The 12,132-nt window shown below is 46.6% G+C and overlaps 1 protein-coding gene across 1 annotated transcript in view; it reads left to right on the top strand.

Moving 5' to 3' along the window:
- The window catches only part of GDPD5 (glycerophosphodiester phosphodiesterase domain containing 5), a 22,245-nt gene extending 17,131 nt beyond the window's left edge, over positions 1-5,114 (top strand). The window contains exons 9-10 of the mRNA XM_019649333.1: positions 1,485-1,884; positions 4,164-5,114. Of these exons, the coding sequence (XP_019504878.1) occupies positions 1,485-1,884; positions 4,164-4,312 (549 nt within the window). The 3' untranslated portion in view covers positions 4,313-5,114. The remainder of the gene's footprint in view (positions 1-1,484; positions 1,885-4,163) is intronic.
- Positions 5,115-12,132: the final 7,018 nt, after the last annotated feature.

Below are 12,132 nucleotides of genomic sequence, written 5' to 3'. Positions count from 1 at the left end.
CCCATACACACAGCCTCCCCCACTTGTCCCTAGGGAGGGTCTCACAATGTCCTAGATGTGCCTGGCTGTAGAGACCCTGGCCTGACACTTTCCTCCTGGGGTTAATGTTAATTTCCAAGATGAGACCTGGGTCTCAGGGATGCACGTCCCCCTTGGTCAAGTGCCTTGGGACCCTCCTGGGTCAGGGGGCTTCCCTGACCTGCTTCTAGGAGAAACTCAGTGCTCCATGGCTGTGGGACTGATCTCAGTGAAGGGTATCTTCCCCAGTCCTTCCCCTGTTCTCTCAGCCGGCAGACATCCACATTGCTGGTGGGTGCTGTGCTGCGCCTGCAGCAAGGAGTCAGGCCTTGGCACACACAGCCCCATATGCTGGGGAGGCCACCCCGTGACGGCCCAGATGCTGGCACAGACATGCTGGGCCTGCTCAACATACAACCAGGGCGGTATCGCTGTCTTCCTGGAGGTCGAGAGGCCTGATGGAGAGGGGGAGCCTGGGGGAGAAGATCATTTCCCTGTGGGCCTCATCCTTCCACTCGTTCACTCACCAGGTATTTAGGGGACAACAAGCAGGTACTGAGGTTGGGTGTCAGGGACACTGTGGTGAATAAGAGACCGAATCGCTGCCCTCAAGGACATGTAGGGCACCAGCCCAGCCAAAAAGCAGGCTGCCTTCCCCTCTGCCTGCTTTCCCCTTGTCTGTCTGCGGTGTTCGGCCACCCATCTGCCTGTCCATCTGTCTGTCAATTTCTGCTGTGCTGACCCCATCTGGAAACAAGTGATTTCTTGTGGAGTCTGGGCTCCCTCCATCCAACCCAGCAGGGCTCAGGGCCCTGGGGAGTTGGGTTCTTGTTTCCAAGCTGACCCCTGCTTCTCTTGGTGGGAGTTGGATTGGGGCGGCGGGAGAAGTGGTCCAGTGAATCCTTCTGTCCAGGTCACAGAAAAAGTTTCAAGTTCAGGAGCCAGGGATTTGGGGCTAATTCAGAGGAACTACAACAGGAAAACTAGTGCCTGGCTCTGCCTGGCTTCTGCATGCCCTGTGCAGCCCCACCTCTCAGCCCACTTAATTTTACACCTTAACCCCCACCCTCTGGCCTGGCCCCTGCCTCGGCCATCAGAGGGATTAACTCTCCAGCGTGCCTCTTGTTAGGGAGTATGCACCCCACTCTTCTAGGGTTGTAGGTACAGAGTAGCAGCAGACCCCACCCCAAGTCACTGTAATGCTCTTGCCTCTGAATCTGTGAAGACCAGTTCAGAGCCAAGCCCCCTGCCATCTCCCCTCACCTCCATGCTTTCCTTCACTTCCTCTCTGGGATTTTCCTCTGGCTCTGCTCAGCCTGGTCTTGATGGTGGAGCTGTAGGAGACATGAGCTGGGACTCCCCAAGATTGGTGTGTACCCAGGGCAGGTCATCAGTCATGCCTGCTAAGCCATCCCCCACCCCAAATTTATCCCAACCAAAGAGAGTCAGGTACGTAACTGGGGGCACCTGAGACAGAACTAACCAACCCCAAAACATCTTCCTGGGCAAGGGGAGTTGACTTGGGTTCTGGACGTAAGATGGAGGCAGGAGAACCCTGGCTGAGAGTTAGCGGGCTCTGTCTGATTCAAGCCCCAGCTCTGCCCATCGCTGGGCCTCAATCTTCCCATCTGTATAGTCAGACAAGAGTCCTACTGGTCTCTCAGGCCAAATCCAGAGAGGCTCTGGAAGTGGCAGGTCCCTGCTCCAGGGAAGGGTGGGGAAGGACCCAATGCTCACGGGGCCATCTCTGCAGGTGGCGCCTGGGTGGCATACGAAGCTACAACCCTGAGCAGATCATGCTGAGTGCAGCGGTGCGCCGGGCCAGCCGGGATGTCAGCATAATGAAGGAGAAGCTCATCTTCGCAGGTACGTAGCCACACACCGGCCGAGACAGGCACGGGCTTAGTGCTCTGCACCCACCCCACTCGTGCACGTGGATGTGTGCACACAGCACACACAGGCAGGGACACGGCGCGGATATACAGACACCCACACACATACACACGGAGGCACACCCTGCACATGCAGTCATCAAGTCCAGATCCTGCAGCTCCCTGTCAGCTCTCTGGATGGGGGGCAGGGGTGGCGTGAAGGGAGGAGTCTGCTTTGAAGGCCCATCCCCCTTTGCCTTGTTCAAACAGGGACCCCAGATACTGATTTCACCCGTTGTTGCCAGCCCCAGCCTGATGGAGGAGGCAGCTATATAAGCAAATACATGGAAAACTGGATGTCACTAGAGCTTGAACAGATGGGGGTACTGAACCAGAGTGGGGTACAAAGAAGGAGAGAGTGGTCAGAGCTCCCTGGGGCAATGAGGAAAATTCTGGAACCCACTTTGCAAGGAGGTGACATAGCTGAAATGGAAACGATGGGTAGGACAGGCCTGGGTGATGGGTTTGAGGTCAGGGCTGGGTGCAGACGGAAGGAAAGGCATTCCAGGCAGAGCAGCATGTTTTCAGAGGCAATGAGGGAACACTGCTTGCAAGGTACCAAGAACCAGATATCATTCCATACATCTTGTGGTGGGGAGGGGGGCCTCGGGCTTCATTCTGAAAGCAGAGGAGGGTTGTGAGCAGATTCGTCTTTGACCACGTTTGCAGTAGGGCTATAACAAAGTATCAGTAAGTGTGTGGCTTAAACAACAGAAATTTACTATCTCATAGTTCTGGAGTCTGGGAAGTCCAAGATCAAGGTATCAGCCGGGATGTGAGGAAAGGATCTGGTCCAGTCCTTTCCCCTTGGCTTACAGACGTTCACACGGCATTCTCCCAGTATGCATCTCAGTAATTCCAGTGATAGATGTGGGCATGGAAACAAAGGAGAGAGAGTATTTAGGAGCCAGATGGACTTGGATTCAAATCCCAGTTCTATCCCTAACTAGCTGTGGGAACCAGAATACACTGTCTAACCTCCCTCAGCATCAGACTCCTCATCTGTAATGGGATAGCACCCCCTTACACGGTACTTGTCAGGGTTAGCCCATGCCTGGCCCAGAGGCATGCTTGGTAAACACTGCATGAAAAGCCCAAAGCGGGTGACTATGGTTTTGGTGGGGCTGGCTCCAAGGATCAAGGATAGTGTAAACATCTACTCATTCACTCCTCCACTTATTCCTCCAAGAGATGAATACCAGGTGCTGTTTTAGGTGCTTAGGATAGAGATTCTTGCCTGTGGGGCACTTACCTTCCTCCCACCTTTACTCGAAAACCCTCCTCCAGGGAGCCTCCCCTGAGCACTGAAGCTTGGTCGAGTGCCTCCCCAAGTCCCACAGCCCTCTGGCCACACTGGGGAACTCCTGGAAGGGGGAGGTCAGTCCACGACACCCAGGATCCCCAGGCCCCTTCACTGTGCGTAGCCCAGAGAAGTCAGAAGGGGCAGGTGGAATGAATGGAAGGCAGGAGCTCAGCCCCTAGGTCTGGCAGGTTCTGCCCATCCAGAACCACCCCCCAACAGCACCAAAGGCCATTCACTGAGCACCTCGGGCTCTAAGGAGTCAGCCACAGTCTTCACCCCATGCCCGCTCCAGGTTGAGGGGTCCTCTCCAGAGACCCTCAACCGCATCAAGCCACCCTGCATCCCCTCAGGGTGGGCTCAGCTCCACTCAGCTGACCTTTCCTGAGCCAGGTACTGGGGACATACATGCCCAGACCTTGCCCCTATCCTTGAAGTGCTCCAGATGGTGGGGCCACAGACAGGGACAGTATAGGATGTGATGGGGCAGGGTCTGCAGTGGCCATGAGGAGGCCCCATCCCAGCCTGGGGGGAACCAGGGGAGGCTTTCAGGAGGCTGCAGTAAGAGATGATAAGAGGTCAGCCAGATTTTAAGAAAAGGAGGTGTTGATGGGGAGGTCACTCCCAAGAGAGGGACCAGGATGGCAAAGGCCCTGAGGAAAGTAAATACTGTGTGCCAAGCTCAGGAGGATGCAGATGGTTTTCTGTGGCTAGAAGGTGGAGTTCCAGGGGAGACTTGACACCAAGGAGGGCCTGGAATACCAACTTCAATACCAAACCGGAGCCCAGTGGTTTCCTCAGCCTCCAAGTACCTGCGTCACTGCAGGGCACCCTTTCCCTGGCTTATGCCAGCTATATCCTTGTCAACACGTTTCCTGCCCCTACTAACATTCTCCCTCCCTCTGGCCCAACAGAGATCAGCGATGGCATAGAAGTCTCCGATGAGCTCTCTGTATGTTCAGACAGCAGTTATGACACGTATGCCAACAGCGCCACCACCCCTGTGGACCCCCGAGGGATTGGCAGCCATGCCAAGACTCTCACAGACCAAAGTGGCCGTTAGCTGAAGACCTGTCTTCCCAGGCTGTGCCTAACATGGAGACCAGGGAACCCAGGAGAGCTGGCAGAAGCGTGTCTGGACTCGGAGTGCTCTGGGAGCTGGCTCCACAGTCTCCTCATCGGCTCCAATCCCTTGTCCACCACGGACTATCTTGGAGGGGGCACTCCTCTCCCCGGAGGCCCAGTAGGGCCAGGACTCTCGCCTCTCAGATGCCCCTGCAGGCCTGGGGCTCCTTCTGGGAAATAGGGGATCTGGTCCTCCTCTGAAACCCTCCCTCCCATCCTGGTCTGGAAGCTCTGACGGGTCGCTGGGCCATGCCCTGCCCCCATGGCAATGAAGGCTGTGGATGCCTATGTATGACTGTCCTGTCTGCTGTGAGGCAGCTGATTTCTCCTGTCTCAAGGGCCTATGCTAGGCCTCTGCCCCCAGCAGCTCTGCTCCTCACGTCAGTCTCAAAGCACAAGGAGGTTCAGCTCAGGAGGAAAGCCTGCTGAGATACTCCTCCCGACCAGCCTCTCAGCCTCCCACTACTGCTGACCCTGCCCCAGGAGAAGGCCTGAGCCATGTCGCCTAGGAGCAGCTGGAGATGGCCAGAAGAGCATGCCCAGGTGTCCAGCAGACCTCTGGGGCAGAGAGTCCAGAGGCCCAGGAGATCCACAGACTGATACAACCTCAGTTCTCACATCACTGGCCACCTGGGAAAGTGTTCTGGGTATGGTCAAGGGTGGGTGTGTGGCCAAGGAGGCCTGCAATGGAGGGAGCCTGAGGAGCCTTGGCCAGCGATTAAAGCTGCCATGTTGACACATGTCATCTCTGAATTGTCAGTGGGAGGGTGTGAACAGAGCTTGCTAGGTTTAGAATTCAGGCTTGTCCCCATGATTTGGGGAAGGTTCCTGGCCCGATGTAGGAATGGACGATGGGACTAGCAGGTCCCCTCATAGCCACATGGAGGCTTTCTGAGCTCCCTGACCTACAGAGAGACGGACAGGCCTTCAGCTGGGAGATGATGCCTTCCCCCCATGGCGGAGGTTTGGCTTGGACTTCTCAAAGCTTTGGACCTGGCCAAAGAGGCCCCACCCCATTCCTGGCACAGTGGGGTACCTGGGCTGAAAACCCAAATACAGCCCCTGGAACCACAGAAGTCTCTTCCTGTCTTTCAGTCCTTGGACCTCTGCCCACATTGGAGTCAGGGCAGGTCTACAACTCCCATCTTTGTTTTAAGAGTCTGTGTGGTCTTGGGTGTGTCTTAAGGGGGAAGGGCAGCGGCAGAAGCTCAACCCTAGCACCAGCCTGCATTAAATAAATGCCGCGCTCTCTGGGAGCCAAGGGATGTGCCTCTTCTCCAAACAGGTCTTCTGGGTAGAATTATTGGGGTCTGAGTAATTATGGCATCCTCTTGGAGGAAAGGAAGAGAAACCCCTCCCAAATGTTGGAACCCAGATTGGGCCCCCCATATTAACCTCCAGGACTGTGATGGATTCACCCCTCTTTTCCCCCTACTGAGAATCTGCCAAGTGCTTCCCTTCCTAGGGCAGAGATCAGCTCCCTGGGCACAAGGGAGTATGAATGAAACCTGGAACAGCTGAATTAGGGGTGGGGTTCTTTGCCCTACTAAAAATGCCCCAGCAACCTCCTCTCCAGCCTTTGGCAGGCCCTTCAGGAAAATGGATTTGACCTTTCATGCCAGACCTTTCCTGTCCAGTCATCACTTCTGGCCAATATGTCCCAGGCTCCTGGTCAGACCTGGGCAAGTTGAATCTGGAGTCTTCAGGAAGGGATAGAGGGAGCTAGGAGTTCTAAGTGGAATGGTCCTGGCTCCTGTCCCTTGACCTGCGGGGTTACTGAGAACCCCTCATTCCTGATGTCCTCCCCTTGTCTGCAAAGGACAGCCTGACTGCCCACTCACAGGGAAACAGGAGACAGGTCCCCTGCCATCACACCCTGTAGATTCATTCCTTCCTCCCTTCCTTGGACCTCAACCGGTGAGCCCTCCTCCAGGCTAAGCCCACCCTACACTTCCTCCAGGGCCCTACATGAACTTTCAGTCCTTCCTTCCCAATTAAACATGTAAAGGTGCCTGAATCTAGAGATCCAAGATGGTGGCAGCATAGGAGAACACTGAACTCACCCCTTCCCATGAACAAAGTCAATCATTACATGTACATAGAAAACAGTTCTTCCTATGAGACAACTGAGGACTCAATGAACAGCATCTGAACAACAAATAAGAGAAAGATGGAATAGAGAAGGCTAGGAAGCTGCAGGACCCTCCAGGAGCTGCGGGAACTCTCCTGGCCAGAGGAACCTATGAGCACCATTATTTACGTCCTGCTCCACTTCAATAGGGTGGGGGCTCTATTCAGGTGCTCTGGCCTCCTGCTAGGTCACTGCAGTGTGTTCCCAGACACATCACCCAAGCCCATTTCGGCCCTGAACAAAGGAGCAAGCACAATCAACAGGACATTACTACACACACCTGGCCTCCCCACCTGGAACCACTCCAGCTTGGCAGGCTGGTGCCTCGATGCCTTAGACACCCACTCGGCTCCTGCCAGCCTGCCAAAACCACTGGCACATATAGCCTACACAGAGGTCTCTACTGCATAAAGCCACTGTTTCAAGACTAGCGAGTTATTTTGTTTAATTCATATCAACAAACATAAAAGTCAAACAAAATGAAAAGAATACCTGTCAAATGAAGGAACAAACAAAATCCCTGGGGGGCGGGGGGGGGGAACTAAGGAAATGAAAATAAGTAATTTGCCCGATAAAATTTTCAAAGAAACAGTCATAAGGATGCTCACCAAATTTGAGAGTAGAATGGAGGAGCTTAGGGAGAACTTCAACAAAAAGTTGGAAAGTATAATAAAGAACCAATCAGAGATAAAGAATAACGGAAATGAAAAACATGAGAAGGAATCAACAGCAGATTAGCTAGTATATTGGGTTGTCAGAGAAGTCATGATGCATTTTTGCAATGAAAAACAGAAAAATACGTCATGACTTTTCCAACAACCCAAAAGAAGAACTGATCAGCAACCCAGAAGCCAGACTAGTGTAAATCAGAACAGCAAAAAGAAAAAATTATTTAAAATGAGGAATAGTTTAAGGGACCTTGAGGATAACATTAAGTACTCAAATGTTCAGAAAGAAAAGAGAGGAAGGACAGAAACTTTGAAGAAATAATGGCTGGAAACTTTCCTAACCTGGGAAAGGAAACAGTCATCCAGGTCCATGAGGTATAGAAAGTTCCAAACAAGATGAAACCAAAGAGACCACACCAAAACACTGCAATTAAAATGGCAAAAGTTAAACAGACACTCTTGAAAGAATCAAGAGAAAAATGAGTTACATACAAAGGAAACCCCATAAGGCTATTAGCTGATTTCTCAGCAGCAACTTTATAGACCAGAAGGGAATAGCAGGACATTTTTAAAATACTGAAAGAAAGGAACTGGCAACCTAGAATAATTTACCCAGCAAGGTTATCATTCACAATTGAAAGATAAATAAAAAGTTTTCCAGACAAGCAAACACTAAAGAAGTTCATCACCATTAAGCCAGTTTTACAAGAAATGTTAAAGGGTTTTCATTAAACAGAAAAGGAAAGGCCATAACCAAAAATAAGAAAATATTAGAAAGGGAAAAATCTCAAAGGTAAAGCAAAATATTTAATACAGTAAATGAGACATTTAAAAAGCTGCTACATCCTGGTAAAAGAGGAACTTACTTTCTATATAAGCAATATGCCTTTTAATAAAATTTTTCATTGCCATCCACAGTCAGTGAACCTCCTAATCCCCACCCCCAAAAAAGCTGCTACAAAGGAAAGAAAAAAGTATCAAACTCAAATTACAGTAAGTAGTTAGGAGATACACAACACAAAATGATCTAAAACATGAAATCAAAAACATAAAGTGTGGAGGGGAGGAGTAAAAATGTTGTCCGTACAGAATACATTTGAACTTAAATGCCCATCAGCTTAAAATAGATACAGAATGATATACATAAACCTCACGGTAGCCACAAACCAAAACCCAACACAAGATATACAAAGAACAAAGAAAGGAACCCAAACAAAATACTAAAGAAAAACAGTAAATCACAAGGGAAAAGATCAAGAGAAGAAGGAGCAGAGAACTATAAAAACAACAAAAAAACAATGAACAAAATAGCAATAAATACATACATATCAATAATTACTTCAGATGTAAATGGATTAAGTGCTCCAATAAAAAGACATAGGGTGGCTGAATGGATTAAAAAACATGGCCCACCTATATGCTGCTTACAAAATACTTCAAATCAAAACACAGACAAAGTGAAATCAATAAAGAGACAGTGGCCTTAAATAACACATTAGACCAGATGTATTTAATTGATACTTTTTTGAACACTTCACCCCAAAGCAGCAGAATATACATTCTTTTCAAGTGCACATGGGACATTTTCCAGGACAGACTATCTGTTCAGCAACAAAACAAGTCTCAATAAATTTAAGGAGACTGAAATCATATCAAGCATCTTCTCTGATCACAGTGGTATTGAACTAGAAATCAATTACAAGAAAAAAACTGAAAAACACACAAACACCTGGGGGCTGAATAACATGACACTGAACAATGAATGGGTTAACAATGAGATCAAGAGCAAATCAAAAGATGCCTTGAGACAAATGAAAATGAAAACACAATGACCCAAAAATATATGGGACACAGCCAAAACAGTTCTAAGAGGGAAATTCATAGCAATACAGGCCTACCTCAAGAAACAAGAAAAATCTCAAATGAACAATTTAACTTTACACCTAAAAGAACTAGAAAAAGAACAAAGCCCAAAGTAAGTAGAAGGAATGAAATGATAAATATCAGAGCAGAAATAAATGAAATAGAGACTAAAAATACAATAGAAAAGATCAATGAAACCAAGAGCTGGTTCTTTGAAAAGATAAACAAAATTGATAAACCTTTAACCAGCCTCATCAAGAAAAAAAGAAAGAGGACCCAACTAAATAAAATCAGAAATGAAAGACGAGAAGTGACAACTGACTCAGAGCGATACAAAGGATTATAATACTAAAAACAATGACATGTGAATAAACTGAACAACCTGGAATGGATAAATTCCTAGAAACATACAATCTTCCAAGACTGAATCAGGAAGAAACAGAAAATCTGAACAGACCAATGGCAACTAATGAAATTGAATCAATAATAAAAAACTCCCAACAAACAAAAGTCCTGGACCAGATGACTTCACAGGTGACCTTTACCAAACATTCAAAGAAAAATTAACACTTATCCTTCTCAAACTATTCCAAAAAATTTAAGAGAAGGGAAGGCTCCCAAATTCATTTTACGAGGCCAGCATTACTCTGATACCAATACCAGACAAAGACACTACAAAAAAAGGAAATTATAGGCCAATCACCCTGATGAACATAGATACAAAAATCCTCAACAAAATATTTGCAAACCAAATTTAGCAATACATTAAAAAGATCATACATACACCATATCAAGTAGGATTTATTCCCAAGATGCAAGTCTGGTTCAATATCAGCAAATCAATTAACGTGATACACTATATAAACAAAATGAAGGATAAAAATCAGATGATCATATCAATAGATGCAGAAAAAGCATTTGACAAAATCCAACATCCATCTATGATAAAAACTCCACAAAGTAGGGATAGAAGGAACATAGTTCAACATAATAAAGGCCATATATGGCAAACCCACAGCTAACATCATAATGGTGAAAGACTAAGCTTTTTCTTTCAGATAAGGAACAAGATAAGGATGTCCACTTTCACCACTTTCATTCAACATAGTATTGGAAATCCTAACCACAGCAATCAGAGAACAAATAAAAGGCATTCAAATTGGAAAAGGAGAAATAAAACTGTCATTAGATGCAGATGACAGAATACTATATATACAGAACACTAAAGATTCCACCAAAAAACTTTCAGAACTAATAAATGAATTCAGTCAAGTAGCAGGAAACAAAATTAATGTTCAGAAATTGGTTGCATTTTTATATACCAATAATGAACTATCAGAAAAAGAAATTAAGAAAACAATCCCATTTACAATTGCATCAAAAAGAATAAAATACCTAGGAATAAATTTAACCAAAGAGGTAAATGATCTGTACTCAGAAAACTGTAAGACACTGAAGAAAAATTAAAGAACACACAAATAAATGGAAGGATATACCTTGCTCATGGGTAGGTAGAATTAATATAGTTTAAATGTCCATAACATGCAAAGCAATCTACAGATTCAATGCAATCCCTATCAAAATGGCATTTTACACAGAACTAGAACAAATAAACTTAAAATTTCTACAAAAGACCTCAAAAGCCAAAGAAATCTTGAGAAGAACAAAGTTGGATGTATCATGCTACCACATAACAAACTATACTACAAGGCTATAGTAATCAAAACAGCATGGTACTGGGCCAGCCGAATGGTGCATTAGTTAAGAGTTGGCTTGGGACGCCAGCTCTGAGTAGCAGGGCACCGGTTCAGATCCCACATGAGGGCCAGTGACGCTGCACCCCCTACAGCTAAAATGCTGAACAACAGCTCAACCTGGAGCTGGGCTGCCATGAGTCGCCGGCGACGGCGTAGGCTGCAGTGAAACTGCAGTGGGCTGCGGTAAAACTACCGTGAGTGGCTGGCAGCCAGTGTGAGTGTCCAGCAGCTGGTGTGAGCTGCCAAGAGCCGCCGTGAGCAGCCGTCCAGTGGCCGGCGACCAATCTGTCTCACCCGCGAAGAGCGCAATGATAACACCAACATGGGCCAGTGAAGCGACGTCCTCCACAACTAGACTGAAGAACAAAAGGACAGCAACTTGTCTATTCCCCTTCCCCGATTCCCCAATTAAAAAAAAAATTCTTAAAAAAACACCCCAGCATGGTACTAGCATAAAAACAGACACAAAAATCAATGGAATAGAATACAGTCCAGAAATAAACCCACACCTGTAGTCAATCATGACAAGGAGGCAAGACTATACAATGTAGTAAAGACACTCTCTTCAACAAATGGTGCTGGGAACACTGGACAGATACATGTAAAAAAATGAAATTGGACCACTTTCTTATACCATATACAAAAATTAACTCAAAATGGATTAAAGACTTAAATGTCAGACCTAAAACAATAAAACTTCTAGAAGACATAAGCAATAAACTTTTTGACATCACTTTTAGCAAATTTTTTTTGGATATGTCTCCTCAGGCAAGGGAAACAAAATTAAAAATAAACAAATGGGACTACATCAAACTAAAGAGTTTTTGCACAGCCAAAGAAACCATCAAAAAGACAACCTACTGAATGGGAGATCTTCCCAAATAATACATTCAATAAGAAAAAGGTTAATATCCAAAATATATAAGGAACTCACACAATTTAACACCAAAAAAACAACCATCAGATTAAAAACTGGGCAGAACACCTTAATAAACATTTCTCCAAATAGGACATACAGATGGCCAATAGACATATGAAAAGACATTCACCATCACTAATCACCAGGGAAATACAAATCAAAGCCACAATGAAACATCAACTCATACTTATCAGAATGGCTATCGTCAATAAATCAACAAACAAGTGTTAGAGAGGATGTGGAGAAAAGGGAATCCTCGTGTACTGTCAGTGGGATTATAAATTAGTGCAGCCACTGTGGAAAAGAATATGGAGATTCCTCAAAAAAATTGAAAATAAAGCTGCCATATGATCAGCAATTCCATTTTCAGGTATTCATCTGAAGAAAACAAAAACTAATTTGAAAAGATATATGCACCAC

The sequence above is a fragment of the Hipposideros armiger genome, unplaced genomic scaffold (genome assembly GCF_001890085.2).
Source record: "Hipposideros armiger isolate ML-2016 unplaced genomic scaffold, ASM189008v1 scaffold_132, whole genome shotgun sequence".
Classification (NCBI taxonomy): domain Eukaryota; kingdom Metazoa; phylum Chordata; class Mammalia; order Chiroptera; family Hipposideridae; genus Hipposideros; species Hipposideros armiger.
This window is presented reverse-complemented; position numbering and strand designations above follow the sequence as displayed.